Genomic DNA, 15,839 nt, shown 5'->3' on the forward strand with positions numbered 1-15,839 from the left:
TGCAAAGGAGTCAAAGAGCCACATGAGGCTCCAGAGCCGCAGGTTGCAGACCCTTGCACCAGAACACGATGTTATTGACGATGGAAAGATTGTGAACTGAAAAATTGTTGAATTGTTCCTGAATTAGCTGGAGTATGTAAGAGGAGGAGCTGAAGAGGGTGATTGTTCTCTGAGGAGAGCAGTTGACTCAGCTGTAGATGACATTTCTCGTCTGTACCGTCTGTCTGTTACTCAGTGTATTTCCCAACATGTGATGTTTGGTGTCTCAAGCTGCAGTTTAAACCAGTTCATCATTTCTTTGCCCTGCTCTCATGTGGCGCTCCTGCATCTCATTAACTTGCAAAGTGGACATTTGATTTGCATTGTGTCACAGCTGAGGAGATCTGCTCTGCTCTGGGTCTCTCGGGTATTCACTCACACCCCACACACACACACACACACACACACACTGTCACATCAGAGATGGATTCAATCACAGCATCGTGAAAGGATTAAGAAAACTGAGGCCAGAAAATGAATCACAGACAGCACATGTCGCTGGTGTTAAGCAAAGGGAGCCGTGTGGTGGACAAAAATGAAGGAGATAATGTTTTTAATTTTCAGGAGCGAGTCCAGCATTTGGAGAGACAGCTGAAGGAGATGGAGAGGCAGAAGGAGAAGGAGCTGAACGCTCTGAGGAAGGAGAAAAGAGACCTCGTCCACACCAATCAGACGGTAAAAGGATTATGTTGTTGTTTCTTACTGTCTGTTAAGTTTTACTTTCTTAAATTAATCCAGTATCAGAGTTTAAAGCACAGTATGTTGCATGATACTGCCCTGTCAGTGATGCCGACAGGTTGGTGAATGTCTCGGAATGAATTTGAGAGCATTCTTAATGTCTCTGAAGGAAAGATAATCTCACTGATTGAGTTAAAAGAGTATTTACTTTCAGTGATAAGGTACCTTTGCTTTGGGTATTTACCTCCTTAGATAAGAGTATTAATTAGTTAAATTCACTAGATGCTAACTGGTTGGTTGTGTATATTTTCTGTATTTTTCACTGTATCATAGGAAATACATCCAAAAGTTGGCTCCATTGTCACAATATCTGATCAGTGTTCAATGAAGGGACCCCAGAGCTTTAGTAACTTGGACCCAAAATAAAAACTAGACAGTCAGGAAAGAACAGCTTGTGATATATATGACGCTGCATAGTGAGAGATGTCTCACAAAAAGCCAAGCCAGGTCCCATCACCTGTTTTACATTTCTCACATTTAGAGGAGACATGGGGGTGGATTCTGTTGAAATTGGTCCTGGAGTAACAGCAGCTTTGCATTGATTGGACATAGTCTATTTTATCGATCTTTAAAGGGGCCGTAGAGACTATTAATCCAAAAGGATTTCTTGGATTAAATTTGCAGTGATGGTGGACACAGGAGCCTAACTGTCAGACAGAAAAAAAAGACAGAAGAGCAGAAGAAAGCTAAGCGGGAGAGTGATAAAGCAAGAGCTAAAGGCTAAACCTTGAGCTAAAGGATAAAGCACGGGTTAAGCTGTTTGTGATCATGTTTATTCAACCCACATGCAGCAGTTATTCTGCAGTGGTCTGTTCAAACTTGAGAGTCTATCAGTAAAATGAAGAGAGAGGTAACACATTACAGACATGTCTCAGAGCACCAGGCTGTCAGTGGTGAGATATATAGCCAGTTACTAAACTACGGTACAAACTTTCAAAGTTTGCTCGTTGTCGCATTTCAAATCGTAGCACTACCTAACTATACCTAACTAACCTGACTGTTGATAAATGCCTTACCTCATCGCGTTGTATCTTGAAAAACATTGCTTGAACAAAGAAAGGTAGTTTTTAAAAAGAAGATCTGATCTACATTCATTTCCGAAACAAAGACAGGCCTTTGGGCCAAAGGTGTTGCTGAAATACACTTCAAACTTCACAGTCCCTTTAATTTCAGTTATTTAGCCTAAAGTTGTTGTGCGTTTAATTTACTAACTGATTAACAGTTGTCAACCTTTAAGGCAGCAACGGACTCACCAGCCCTGTTTGTCGGCTACTAAGCTCTGCTACCCAGATGTAAACAAGCTTAGGCCCCATTTACACGACAACATTTCATCTGAAAACGCTAAAATGCAGTGAAAAAAATCTGCGTTTACACGGAAACGCTGTAGTAAGTATGCCAGGCCTGTAGTTGGAGCTATAATTGTCCTGTCCATGAACCGCTTTTGGGAGATCTCCACTGAAGTAGAGTTGAGCTGATCATCTGGTGTATTGGCGAATACTAAGTGCAAAAGTGGAGCAACAGATGCACATTTTTTATAAAGACAGTCAGCAGATTCAGCAGATTGAGCCGCACAAGCACAAAATGGTAGTTCGCGACAATCGTAACAACGGTACTGTTGTCCTGTTGTATGCTCCCGCGCAAAGCGGAGTGTGACATCGGCGTTTCCATTGAAGACTGTTAACTGTCTACACAGCAATGGTGTCGGCAGCATTTCAGGAAAATCCCACTCTGGAGGCCGGTTTCAAAAGTTCGGCTAAAACGCTGTTTCAGTGTAAACGCGAGGCTGAAACGCAACAAAACTTTTGCGTTTCACCCTAAAACCATTGCCATGTTAACGGCTCCTTTGATGATAGATGGCCAGATAGTTCAGCTATACATAACCAGGATGTAACTGTGCGGGAAGGTTGTTGTTTTCTCCTGGCCGCTGTGATCCATAACGATGTTTTCTGAGAGGTTTTCCTACATCAAGACTTGATAGTTTATCAGAGTTTAAATGTTAAACAACCAGGAAATTAGTCGGCTCAGATCATCCCACTCTGTGCTGCTCTCATGTGGTCATCAAAGCAGCAATAAAAACAAAATGTGAGCACTCCAGCTTAGAGGAAGCATTATAGTATTATTTACCAAAGGAGTCTTCATGCTCTTGTGCTCCTTTTTTCCATTTTGTTTTCCAAATGTCTGATGGGAGATTTAGGGTCATTATTCCCTTCAAGGTAAACATCGACGGATGATACAAGCTTTTTGGAGGGGTTGCTTGTTTTAACTTTAACAATGACTCTTTGTAAGAAGCACACCTTTGGTGGAAACTGTGTAGAATGAGACTTGAATATCTGTCAGGAGTTGTGAAAGTACAGTCAGTGATTTGTTTCACTTTTTTAGATGTCAGTTTGTGACATATATAGTGCAGTTTTCTCAAAAATGTTAAGTAAGTCCAGGAAACATATTAGGGTATAAATAACCACTTGGTCACGTCTGTAATGTTATTACATAGCTGGTAGTCTTTTGATCAGACAGCATCAGTAAAACTAAGCATGATGTGGATGAAGACTAAGAAACTCTGACATGTTGAGAGCAAGATAGGGAGCGATAGAGAGACAGAGATTAACTCACCCTGGAGAGAGGGAGGGGGAGGACAGAGGGAGGAGTAAGTACTGCGAGGGAGGGTGCTGCATCTGTGAATGTGTGTGTACATGTGAGTGTGTGTGGATGAGCGAAGGAAAGAGGAGGAAAGCTGGGAGAAGTTCCACATCATTACAAGCGGTAAGTTTCAAAAAAAGCAGAGAACTTGAATCGATCGTCACAGCTGACGGGCGTTAGAGTTGTGTTTTTCAGAGAAGTGCCTTCATGTTTAGATCATCTGCTCCTCTAAATGAAAGAGCAGGAACAGCTGGAGGGAGGGCAGAAGGGAGTGGCAGCACAGAGGAGGAGAGTCAGTTCAGGCAGCATGACCAAGTGTGTGTGACTACAATGTGAACGCATGCGGGATGTGTTATAAATCTGACAGACTCTCAGGGAACTTTAACGCATGGATGTGTCTGTGTCTTTAAGAAATCTGACTTATAGAGCAGGCGACTTTTGGAAAATCAATCTGATTGTGTTCAACTTTTGGTAACAGGGAATACAAGAGGCCTTTTGTAATGAAACAGAAAACAACAGCCAAGACTCAGTCACTAAATCTACACTCCTCACACATTCCCTGTCAGCATGTGTTTAGTGCAGCAGTGAAGACAGATAAGGGTTAATCTGTGGACGGCACGCAGCGTCTGAATTGCTCATGTGTTCGTGAGTCAAGCAGGGAGGGAGGATATGAGGGGAAGATAGTGAGGGAATGATAATTTTTTAACTCATTAGGATCCCGCTGGGTGGTGGCAGTTTTCATTCTCAGCTGGATGTGATGTTGTGATGTCATCAATCACTGCCTCTGTCACCTACTCTGCTCTGAAACAAGTACCAACTTGTTATTTCGGCTGAAAGAGTATTTCTCGTAAGGCATAGTGGATACAGATCATTCTTGTTTACTCCTCATGTCTATCTTTGAAACTTGTTATTTCTATCTGTCAGTTTGAGCTGTTTTTGAGTCTTACAGCCAGATATTATCACTGATATGTTTTTAAATTTCAAATGGAAACGCTTTCTGGTCTTACAGGTTCTTAAAGAGAAGAAGCCGCTCACTGATTGGTCGAATGTCACAGGCTCCGCACCCTGCATGATGTCACTCTCCCCTCTGACCATTCACAAACCTCCTCAGGTAAGCAACAGATAGGAACAGAGAGTTTGCTTGTTTGAATTACTATGGTCATCAAATGTATGATACCAGTTTTTCAATTAGTATTTATCTTAATTTTTTAAACTTCAACTGATTTTTAATTTTCTCTTCACCCTTACTTATTTTATTAATTTTACTGTATCAATCTTAGTTTTTGCTACCCCACTTTCCTTTTGTGTTTTAGTTTGGAGGTTCCAAAATTTTTCAGCCTAAAGCCCCAAAACAAGCAGTCCCAGAGATTAGCGACATCCTGCCAAGGGAAGATAATAATACTCAAATCCAAAAATAAGAAAAATTTATAAATATGTAAAGTTATCCTGGCTTAGTCACCCTGAGGCTTTGCAGCAACTAAGAAATGCAGGAAAAAATATGTTAACGTGGTTTTTATTAAAATTTGATCCCCATTTATGTTGAAAATTTTTGGATTATGGATGAAATTGTTAATTTTTATCAATCAACCTTCATTTTTAAAGCGCCAAACCACGACGTTATCTCAAGACTCCTTCCAAAAGAAAAAAAAAACATGAACAGGTCTAAACATGTTAATGTTAATTAAAATTTTACAAGCAGAAACCCAAAACCCACACACACACACACACACACACACACACACCTTATCATTTTTTGTGACCCCCACTTTACACTGCAAAAACTGAAATCTTTTCAAGTGTTTTTGTCTTGTTTTCAGTAGAAAATTCCTTTTTAGACTTAATATGAGCCAAATTCACATGACCAATCCAGAAAAATGTCTTGTTTAAAGTTATTTAAGGACAAAAATTAGGTCTGAGTTGCTCGTAACCAGTAAAAAAATCTGCCAATGGAACAAGAGAAAAGTAACTTGTATTAAGACATTGTTCTAGTCTCAAGGATATTTTCAAGCAATTTTTTCTTGTTCCATTGGCAGATTTTTTTACTGGTTACTGGTTTACTGATTTAAACCTCATTTTTGTACTCTGATAACTTAAAACAAGACATTTTTCTGGATTGATAAGTTGAAAGTGGCTCATATCGAGTATAATAAGACAATTTTTACTTAAAAAAAAGACAAAAACAACTGATAAGAGTTGTAGTGTTGTAGTCTTTTACCATTTTACCCAACTCTGTTACTTTCTGTCTCTCTGTTGTTTTGTGAAGCACTTTAAGTTGCATGCTCATATGTGTGGAAGATGCTGGATAAATAAAGTTAAGTTGTTTAGTGAGTGGAATGTTACTGCAGCCTTATCCATAGCAGCAGTGTGTCCTTGAGGACAGCATGCTGCTGTTGAGACACAAAAAGCCTGTTTGTTTGGAGTATTGACCAATCAGAACTGATATTAAACCCAGCCGTGTGATGAATTTGAGAAACTGCTGTTAAACGTCTGTTGGCATTGAATGTTTAAGCCCCAGGTTAAAAAAGATCTGACTTCATTCTGATATGAATGATTTAAAAAATGACTTTATTTCCTCCCATTTCCCAGATGACAGATTTTATTTATGCCGGCTACTTTTGGTTAAGAAATCAGAACTACTACTTTGATCTTAAAGGATACTCAGCTAAATGTCACAGAGAGCTGCTTACAAGGATTAACAAAGCAAAGAATTGTGTCTTGACTCTTCAAATATTTATTGTGAAGGCGTCAAATAAACTTGGATACAAATTGAATCAAGTTTTATTGTTTATTCCCTGAAACATTAAATTCAGAGAAACAAGATAATCTGCAACAAATACATGGTTTAATCTAAGGGAGCTAAAGTTCTTGTTGTAAGTGTCCAAAATTCAAACTTGATAAATAAAAGGTGATGTAATACTTTGTTGCTATGTTTAGGAGTTAAACCCTAACATGATAAATGCATATTTTACATGGAGTTCAAAGTCCAGCTCAGTGATGTACCGTTAATTTCATTTTGCAGGATCCATGTAAAGAATCCGCCAGTTTGCCCAGAAGACGAAGCTCTAATCGAAGCCGAGCACACGACCGGCCTCTCTCAGCACAAGGTGAGCTTCACAAACCCCCTCTTTTTCTCTTTCTCATTGTCCTCCTGATTGTCAAACCAGATAGCTCCATGATACAGAACAATAAACATGCTCTCTTTGCTCATACGTCCTCATTTTGTTCGACTGTTTGCTCAGTTCCCTCCCTTTTAGTCAAATCAAAGGTGTGTCAGTGGAGGTGCAGGCTGTTGGTGCGTTGGTGGAAAGCAGGATTAACCTGTATGGACCGGATGAGCCACAGCAGCACACATATACTGACTCTAAAAGCGTCATTAGTAGTATCTGTTTTTCACACACACACCTTTCTTTCGTTAATTCTACAAGAAGCCTGATCTACAAGGTCAAGTCAAGTCTTGCCAAGTGTGTCCTACTTTCTAATCCTTGTTTTTTATCCCATAACTGAAAATCTGAATGTTTTCTCACGCCTGCGTATAGTCACACTTCCTTAATCTCTGGAGCTCTCATGTGTGTTTCTCTGTCCCCTCACCTCTGTTAGGGCTGGTGAGGAAGCTTCCAGACAGCCCCGAGGCTCTCACGTCCCTCTTGCCCTCCCACAGGCTCAGTAACGGGCACAGCAGCGTGCACAGACCTGGGACCAGCAATGGCGGCGGGCTCATCACTCCATGTAACAGCACGACGAGCTCTCGGGCTGCCAGGTCAGTTAGAGCTCTGTTAGTTTGACGAGACTTCTTTATCAGACCGCAGTGGATTTGTGGGTCATCTTTGCTTAGATTTGGACAGAAATCCTGTTGACTCTAAGATAATGTAACGGATAAAATCACGATAAAATATTGTAAAAGGCTATAGAAAGCAGAAATCTTACACATTGAACTGCATTTATCTTAAGTTTGAAGAAAAAGAGTGAACAATTCAAACTAGGGGGGCACATTTGATTTTGTGAAAATGACCAAGAGCCAGCGTCTTTTTCTGACATATTCATTAAATCTGAAAGAAACACATAAATTCTCTATTTATTAACTGTTTATTTGAGTGATTTCTAAAAAAAATCTGTCACTAAGTGTGGTCAAACATACTTGTGTCATCATTACAGACTTATGAATCTAAACCTCACCTGTTCCTTATTGTCTTTTGATACCAGATGATAAGTGGTCAGTTTTCTGCTGTGTGACCTTCTTTGTAAACATCAGCAAACTCTGCTTCTGACCAGGGAAAATGTTCACCATTAGGGGGCAATGTTGTGAAAAAAATGGATTTTTTTTTTTTTGTCAAGTCAAGATCTGGATTTTTATCAGGATTATTTTCCACTTTCAGACTATCTTGACCAGTGGCAGCTGGCCAATAGAGGGCGCTAGGGCGCCGCCCCACCGTCATTACCGTCAACATAACCTTGAAGAATGAGACAATAAAAAAGAAAAAGAAATAATGAAATATAATGTCCTGAACTACATGTATATATTTATATATTGAAAGTTGCACAATGAATATTATATATTTTATGATAGGTAAAGTTTTTTAATTCATCTGCGTTATCTGATTGGTGACGTGTGTCCGCCCCGGGGCGCAGAAATCTTTGACCGTAGACCCTTACGCCCAGAGCTGAATGCAGCATACCACCACCCTCCCGCTATGGAGCCAACGTCACAGCCGTCTGTTATACAGTGTAGTTGATTAACAGCTCGAGCCGCAGGAGTAGGAGACAATCAGACGGAGACATAATGGAGAGAAAAAACATAAATAACACAGTGAAGTCCCTCATAGAGTTACCTTTTGAGAGGAGAACGTATCAGGAGAAGGTGAATGTGAAAGAGCGCGGACCTCAACAGTATAATGTTGTTTTTTGTGTTGTTATTGATGTAAATACACAGGTGTGATACCCTAGCACGTTTGCTTGCTTATTAGTATATGTCTGTTTTGTAGTCATAGCCCCCCCTGGATAAAACTCCACCAGCCGCCACTGATTTTGACCTGCAAACAACATGTTTGGCCCAAAATATTTCTCATCCTGCTTTCTGAACAATTTTTATGTACATAATTTAAAAAGCAACATTTAAAGATGTCAGCTGTAAGAGTTGTTGAGTTTCTGCAGAATCTACAGAGCATATTAGCTTCATACAAGTAGCTCATGCACAACCCAAATATAGTCCAGTGAGACATTAATAGAAATTCTTTGGTTTTGTTTGTTTTTTCATTGTTTGGTTTTGGTTTTGAAGCAAAAGGCCCCACTGTGCATGCAAACAAGTGCAGAAGGTTAAAGTTGGTCTTGTTTAATTTAGGCCAAACACGAAACAGTTTGGGTTATTAATGTACTGCTTGCTTTCACTTTTTTTTTCTATTTGAGCAAGATTGGAATCTGTGATAAGGTGATCTTTTATGCCTCCTGCACCATTAGACGTCTTGTAATGTTGTGAGGTTTTGACCAATCAGAATAAAGTATTTAACACAGCTGGGTAATAAGCGTACAAGATGTTGTTTGTTTTTCTGCGGGTTCTTGTTTTGCACTTCAGCAAGAATGTTGGTTTGTCATTACTGTAGGGTTTAAAACCACAGTGTCACGTAATGCTGTCAACAACAGGTTGAGTTCTGTAAGAGTTTAAAGATCACAGACACCTGGTTTCTCTTTGAGACACTGTTGGTTTTCTCAAGCTGTTTTAAAAAGATGTGTTGATTCAGAAGCTTCCTTCACATTTAATGAGTTAACTTCTGCCTTGTGAGTAAATTTTATGCTGAAGTCTGGTTTGTTTTGAATCGCTTTCAAACACTAAATGTGTCATGTTGGTGTGATTCTCAGTGGCCTGTTTTTTACTTAAGGGTTTAAAAGTGTGGTGTAGTGCTTCTCATGATCTTATGTAGGTGTTTTTGTGTCCCACTCTCTGTGTTCATTTGGATTGGTTACCAACATTTCTCCTCCTTCCTCACAGCCCCTCTCTGCTGGATCTGGTGGAGATTGAGAAGAAACTGAGAGAAGCAAAGGCAGAGAGAGAGCGGCTGCTCAGGGAGCGGGTGAGTCACCTGCTGTGGGAGAAACACTCACTGACACCTCTAATCACCCTCGACACCCTGCATTAGACACGGCTGTCCGCCCGCTGACACCCACCCAGCTCACACATGACAGCTCGAGAAAACAGCCACCAGATGTGTGAATATTTGTGATGCATGTTTGAAGCTTGTGAATGCTAAGACAAAAAATGTGAAGGTGTACGAGTGACTTTATGAGGAGTGTCCAGCTTGAGAGGGAAATGCTTCTTCTTTTAGACACAGAAACCAAACTTTTCCTTTTGGCAGGTAGACTTTTATTTTAATTATCACCCTGAATGTGTTGCTGATATATTCTGGTGTGTTTTCCTTGATAAATGTGTGCACCCAGGAAGAGCGGCGGCGTTTGTTGTTGGAGGAGAGAAGGCAGCGAGAACTGAACTCTCCCAGAGAAGAACCACCTGAGCCAGATACCTTACAGAGTCCAGAGCCAGAAACAAGAGTGGAACCGAAGGCCGGTTCGCCACTTAAGTCCCCAGAGGTACATTTGAAATAACCTTTGAATGAAATCTGTAACTACACTTTCTAACTCATATAGCTTATATCTGTCTGTTTTAGATGTAATTGTGGTACTTTTACATTTCCAGAAGATGGTTTGGGGATGAGGAGGGTAAAAAATACACCCAGAGATGAGCTGATTAAAAGCAGTAATTTACAAAAATAAGGTAGATTTTTGTTAAGAGCTTTAACGCAAGCTTCGTTCAAAAATACTGAAAAAAGATAAGCTAATCTATCTTAAACAAAACCCAAACTGTTTTAACCAAAATAGGAAAGGAAGTTAAGTAAAACAAAATACTCTTTGGCCTCTTGTGGTGAAAGTAAGTACGACAACAAAGAGCACTTTTGAGATATACCTCTAGACCTCACTTCTTGTGCCAAAACATTTACAATAGCTTAGCCAAAAAAAAACAGTGAGAAAAAAAATCATGGGAAAGGAAATCCTTCTCACTTTTTTCCATAATGACTCAAATAGAAAAAGAAAAGAAATTTATTGTAATAAAGCTATTTTCCAGCTGTCTTAGTGTCAGTTTTTCTTCTTTGGTATGTCTTAGAAAATCTGCAATAGTAAGAGACTTACCATAGTAATAAATGTTGACATTTCAAATGCAGATGAGAAGAACACACTGTTAACCAATTTCAAAACGTGTTTGTTTAAGTGCTTCACTGAAAGCCTGAGAGGAAAATAAAGAAGGGACTCTTATTATTACAATAAAAAACTTAACCTGCTTTTACATCATTGACACAGGACAACTTAAAGTTTTTTTCTAATTTGCCTCTCGAGGCTTCCGTAGGGTCAGATTTGTTAAGCTAAAAACCTAAGATTTCTGCACAGTGAACTTATGATTGTTTCCAAGCAGTGTACCAAGAAGAAGTAAATCAGACGCACTCTGAAGCACCCATACAGATAAATCTGTTTCATGTAAACACAGAAGGCTTCTTCTCAAACTTTAAAAACAACCAACCATAATTACAGGAGAGGAATGCTTTCTCTGTTTCTTCCATTTCCAGGGAAAATGAAAGGCCTCTTTTTATCTCAACTCTGTTTATCTCCCCAGCAGCGCAGCCTGCCTCTCTTCCTCTCCCCTAACTTTGACCTGCGAGCTCACCTGGAGTCTTTGGGTCACGGTGTCGCCGGCTGCACAGACCTGCGGCTGACGCCTCGGCGCTGTGCGGGTTTCCTCACCAAACGAGGGGGGAGGGTGAAGACCTGGAAGAAAAGATGGTTCCTGTTTGACATGGACCACAGACGACTAGCTTACTATACAGGTTAGACTGGTGGGAGAGCGGTGTGTGCGCAAATACAGAGTGTGTGTTTGCATATGTGAAAGCTGTGTGTATCACTTAAGTTCTTGCTTATTTAAAAATAAAATGCATCAATAACACTTTTATTCTTTGTTTTCTTTAATGTACATTTTATTATGGAAGAAAGAAGTCATTAAAGGATGCCACGTGACATTTTTTTCGTCTTTCTTCTTCTCTTGCAGAATGTGATGAGAGGAAGCTAAAGGGAGTCATTTATTTCCAAGCTATAGAAGAAGTTTACTATGACCACCTACGAACAGCCACCTCTGTGAGTTCTCATGCAGGGTACAACATCAATCAGATTTGACCTCATCGCTCCCAGATTTATTTTACAGGCAGAGATAAAATCTTACTTCCCTTATCCAGGAGGATGCTGAGGGGGTAGTGTGGATTAAAACTTGAGTGCAGGGTAGAGCAGAGTCAGTGGGTGGAAGCTTAAATAGACCGTCAAATTTTGAGGGTAGGTTTGTCATGTGATGTTGACAATGATGCATGACAAATGTGAAGTTTGTGCAGCTTGAGTTGCATGCCTCAACTCCCCAGAAGGCATTGCTCAATCCACTGATGTTTAAACTAAATATTTGTTTGACACAAATATAAGTTTAATGATTGCTCGTTCTGGGTCAGTGGGCGCATCAGCAACCTGGCAGCTCAGTGCGGCAGTAAAGACACAGGTGATCTCTGTAATTATTGAATTAGTTATCAGAGGCTTTTGTCCGGTTGCACAAGACCTGCTGAGTGGGGGTTAATTGGTCTCAGGTGTCATGGCGTGTCACATGACACTGAAGGTTTACTATCACAATACAATTACCTTGAGAAACCCCGTCAATACTATTTCCTCATCAATCAGTGAGAGGAAGCTCAGGAGACTATGTCCTGAACTGCATTACATTTTCTGGGCACTTCTTCTGCTTTAGCAGGGTATATAGATGTATACATAGATGTGTACATGAAAACATAAAAACTTAGCTTATCTCCTTACCAAACATAAAATCCTTATACATTTTTACTGTGTCCATTTTTCAGTCTCCACGACCCAGCCTGACGTTCTGCGTGAAGACACACGACCGTCTTTTCTTCCTAGTGGCTTCTAATGCAGTGTCCATGCGGATCTGGATGGATGTCATCGTCACTGCAACAGATGAGCACAGCCGGTATTGACATCTGGCTCATGTGACTGCTAAATCCTTGAGGGAAGCTACTGAGACATTTAGTCTTTTTTTGTGCCCTGTGTGGGACGGACTCTGTACTTGGACTCAGGAATCTGTGGATGAAGCACATGTGACATGAGGATGCAGTGGTTTGGAAGAGACTGTTACTGAAGAAGTGATGCTTTAGTGGTGACAGGCTGAACTCTGGGACTTTGTTACTGGGAGGTTTTATTCACTCTTTGAGCCTGAGCTCCCTCTGCTGGCCTCAGCCCGCCATTGCAGCATTTAATGCCATTACATGATGTAAAGCCGGACCGCTGTGGACTTCTCCACAGCTCACTGTGCAGGGATTAAAGTTCGTCAATTTGATAATTGGATTGATGTTTTGATCAGTGTCTATCCGACGGGACAAAATAAATCAAGAGGAGCAGAGATAACGTTACCGACAAATCGCTGTTTTTTAACTGTCAGCCAGGTCCAGGTCGCTCACATGAAGCGTGTAGTGTTATAGAGGTAGTTTTTAATACCTGTTGATGCCGATGTGCCAATCATATCTCCCGGTCTTCAACGTGACGTCCGCTGGAAAACACCGTCTGCTCACGGTAAATAGTAAGCTAAAAGCTTTAAGCTTTTTCTCGTAGCAAACATTAGCGTGCCCTGCTCGCTCAATGTTTGGACACAGCACTTCATTTGCTCTCTTTAAAAGCGGACCACGGCTGAATGAACACGACACGGGGAGTTTGCCGGTTTAAACGTTTGAGTGACAACCGGCGGGAAAATAACTGATTCTAGAAACTGTATGCACGCGACAGCTTTGTAGGCTTCGCAGTAACCGGGGTTACAATTGAATGTTGTTAGCACATATTACCAAAATAACGCGATATGACGCTAAGACTGACCGTTGTAACCCACCTTGCCCACTTTCAATGTCAGTTAAAGATGCTATAGCTCATTTTTTGGCGTGTTTTCAACTCTGTGGTGTGAGGTAACTAAGCATATTAAGTCAAGTACTGTAGGCTACTGAAGTACACATGACAGTTTACATCAGACGCTAGCATTGCACTTTGAAAACACCAGATTTAACTAGCTTTATAGTGTAACAACACTTGTGTGAAGATTGTGACATCCACTTTGATATGAAGTTACAAGATATTAATACAAAACCTTAAAAAATAGTCAGACTTGCCGGATCACCAAAATATGATTCCATATCTTAAAAAATAAATATGTAAAGAATAAATAGATGAATAAAATAAATAAATAATGTGAGGCTTTTAGGAGTGAAGCTGAAATTCATAGTGCAAAGGATGGGAGGCATTATTAGAATTTAAGGTAGCTACCACTGAAACTGTTGGTGTACAGGGATGCTGGATAAGGTTGTGACTCACCAATCAACAGCCGAAAAATGTATCTCCTTTAAAGTTGCATGACCAAACTATGACACCAAAGAAAATGATAAAACAGATACGATTGGATGAGAGGCTTTCCGTGAGTGTGGTTAGAGAGTATAACAATACTTGCTCTTAACCATGATTCACTCCACCTCCTCCTAAATACAGTTAACCAAATTTACGGCAGAAAAATCTCCCGGTTTGATAAAGCAGTTACCTAACAATCAGTATCAAAGCAAAACTCTATTCCACTGGTTGCATCATAAATATCAACTGAGATAAATGGAAACAATACAAAGTAGCTGGTCTACAGTAACTCGTCTACAACATAGCAGCTTGTCTGGCCGTACTTCAGTGGATCGTGGATCTGGTTATGCTGGTGGAGCAAATTATCTGATGTAACAACTACAGAGAACTACAGTATCCCTTCTGATATAAGATAAATTGGAAAAAGAATTTGAGGAAATCATGAGCAGCTCTTCTATATGTTCTGAATAAAAAAAACATCTGAAAACAAGCTTTTCCTTTACCAGCTGCAGCATCAAAATAATCATTTATGCATACAAGACATTGACCAGAAGAATATTTACCTTTCTGAACTTATGGTATTACTTTCATTTCTAAACAAGCGCTTACATTTTTTGCTCAATGCTCTAAAAATGCCCCAAAAACCTCATCTTCGCATGAAACACTGCCATGTTTCCACCCCAGATATGTCGAAATCAGTCATGGAAGAAGTTGTCTTTATGAAAACAACCTTTCAAACTAGCTCCTCTTTCAAATTGTTTTACTTGACTTTAATCCCTGCACACATCAACTGAGTATGGACACAACAACAAAGACAACAACAATATAATGCAATCACGTGTAACACTCTGTAGTAGACTGTCACAGAGGTCTGGGCATGCCTTACGGTAAGTTTTTGTGTTTGATTGCTTCATATTGTTGCATACTTTTGTCCTCATCCTATCCATTTGCCATCATAAATTTAATTTTGATGAATTAAATTATTATTTGGAAATTTATATGGGTTTGATATGCAAATAAATGAAGGTATACACTGTATTGAATGCACTATTAAATTTTTATTCATAAAAGATTTTTTTTAGTTTGCTCCCTTTTTTCCAACTCTCCTGTTTTCCATCAATATTTTTTCTTTATTTTTGCTTTTTCAATGCATTTTGGTTAACTGCATAGTAATATGAGGTGGTTTAAATGACATCTCAACAGTAGCAGCCATTGGGTCCATTGTCCGGTCTCATTACAATGGGTTTTTATGTTTGTGTTCTTTGGCACTTATTGAAGGAAAAAACAAAGAGACTTTGTTGGTATAATTTTGCAGCATTTTTACGCAGTCTTTCAACCTGTGAAGTATTTTCAGGCGCTTTTCAGTTGCTTACCTAAACAGATAAAAGTCTTCCTGTAAAGTATTTATCTCTCACCTCAGGCCTCATGGATTTGACCCTGTGAACTTTTAGTCTCGCCTGAAAAATACAACTTCCACCTTTAAATTGACTGCAGAACAACAACACATGACAACTATCATGTCTTCTTTAACATACTTTCTTTGTCATATATTTATAACTAGTGTACTCAAGTGCTTTAGGTAAAAAGAAGGAAAACAGAGAAATTGAGTACCAGTTGAATAACGGTACCTTATCCTTGTGACTGCACTGCTCTCAATTGTTCATTTAAGTAATCAGATCTTTTTAATTAGATTACTTACATGTTGAAGTAACCACATTGGCATTGTTTTACTCCAGCTGTACAGCTGATTGAGTTCTCTGTCTCTTAGAAAATCTAAATATTCCCATGAAACACGCCTCTGTGCTGAAATTGTGTCAAATAAAGCATTTTTTATCTTGTAGACAAAAAATTTATTCCAGCTGAAAAAGCTAAAAACACTGGAGTTAATCTCTGGCTCAGTGTTCATGGTGGTCTTATAGGTTTGACTGATATGTTGCTCTCGTTACTGTAGCTCAGGC

At 39.7% G+C, this 15,839-nt stretch overlaps 1 protein-coding gene across 2 annotated transcripts in view; it reads left to right on the top strand.

The window, feature by feature from the left end:
* The window catches only part of phldb3 (pleckstrin homology-like domain, family B, member 3), a 39,950-nt gene extending 25,027 nt beyond the window's left edge, over positions 1–14,923 (top strand). The window contains exons 7-15 of one of the 2 annotated variants that reach the window (XM_074683480.1): positions 604–714; positions 4,424–4,525; positions 6,434–6,518; positions 7,012–7,171; positions 9,395–9,476; positions 9,841–9,990; positions 11,066–11,276; positions 11,495–11,580; positions 12,339–14,923. In XM_074683480.1, the coding sequence (XP_074539581.1) occupies positions 604–714; positions 4,424–4,525; positions 6,434–6,518; positions 7,012–7,171; positions 9,395–9,476; positions 9,841–9,990; positions 11,066–11,276; positions 11,495–11,580; positions 12,339–12,473 (1,122 nt within the window). In that variant the 3' untranslated portion in view covers positions 12,474–14,923. The remainder of the gene's footprint in view (positions 1–603; positions 715–4,423; positions 4,526–6,433; positions 6,519–7,011; positions 7,172–9,394; positions 9,477–9,840; positions 9,991–11,065; positions 11,277–11,494; positions 11,581–12,338) is intronic. The other variant, XM_074683481.1, reaches the window with a different exon arrangement.
* The last annotated feature ends 916 nt before the right edge of the window (positions 14,924–15,839 follow it).

This window comes from Halichoeres trimaculatus, unplaced genomic scaffold, assembly GCF_033239565.1.
Source record: "Halichoeres trimaculatus isolate MK-OKI-2021-1 unplaced genomic scaffold, fHalTri1.1 fHalTri1_scaffold_12, whole genome shotgun sequence".
NCBI lineage: Eukaryota > Metazoa > Chordata > Actinopteri > Labriformes > Labridae > Halichoeres > Halichoeres trimaculatus.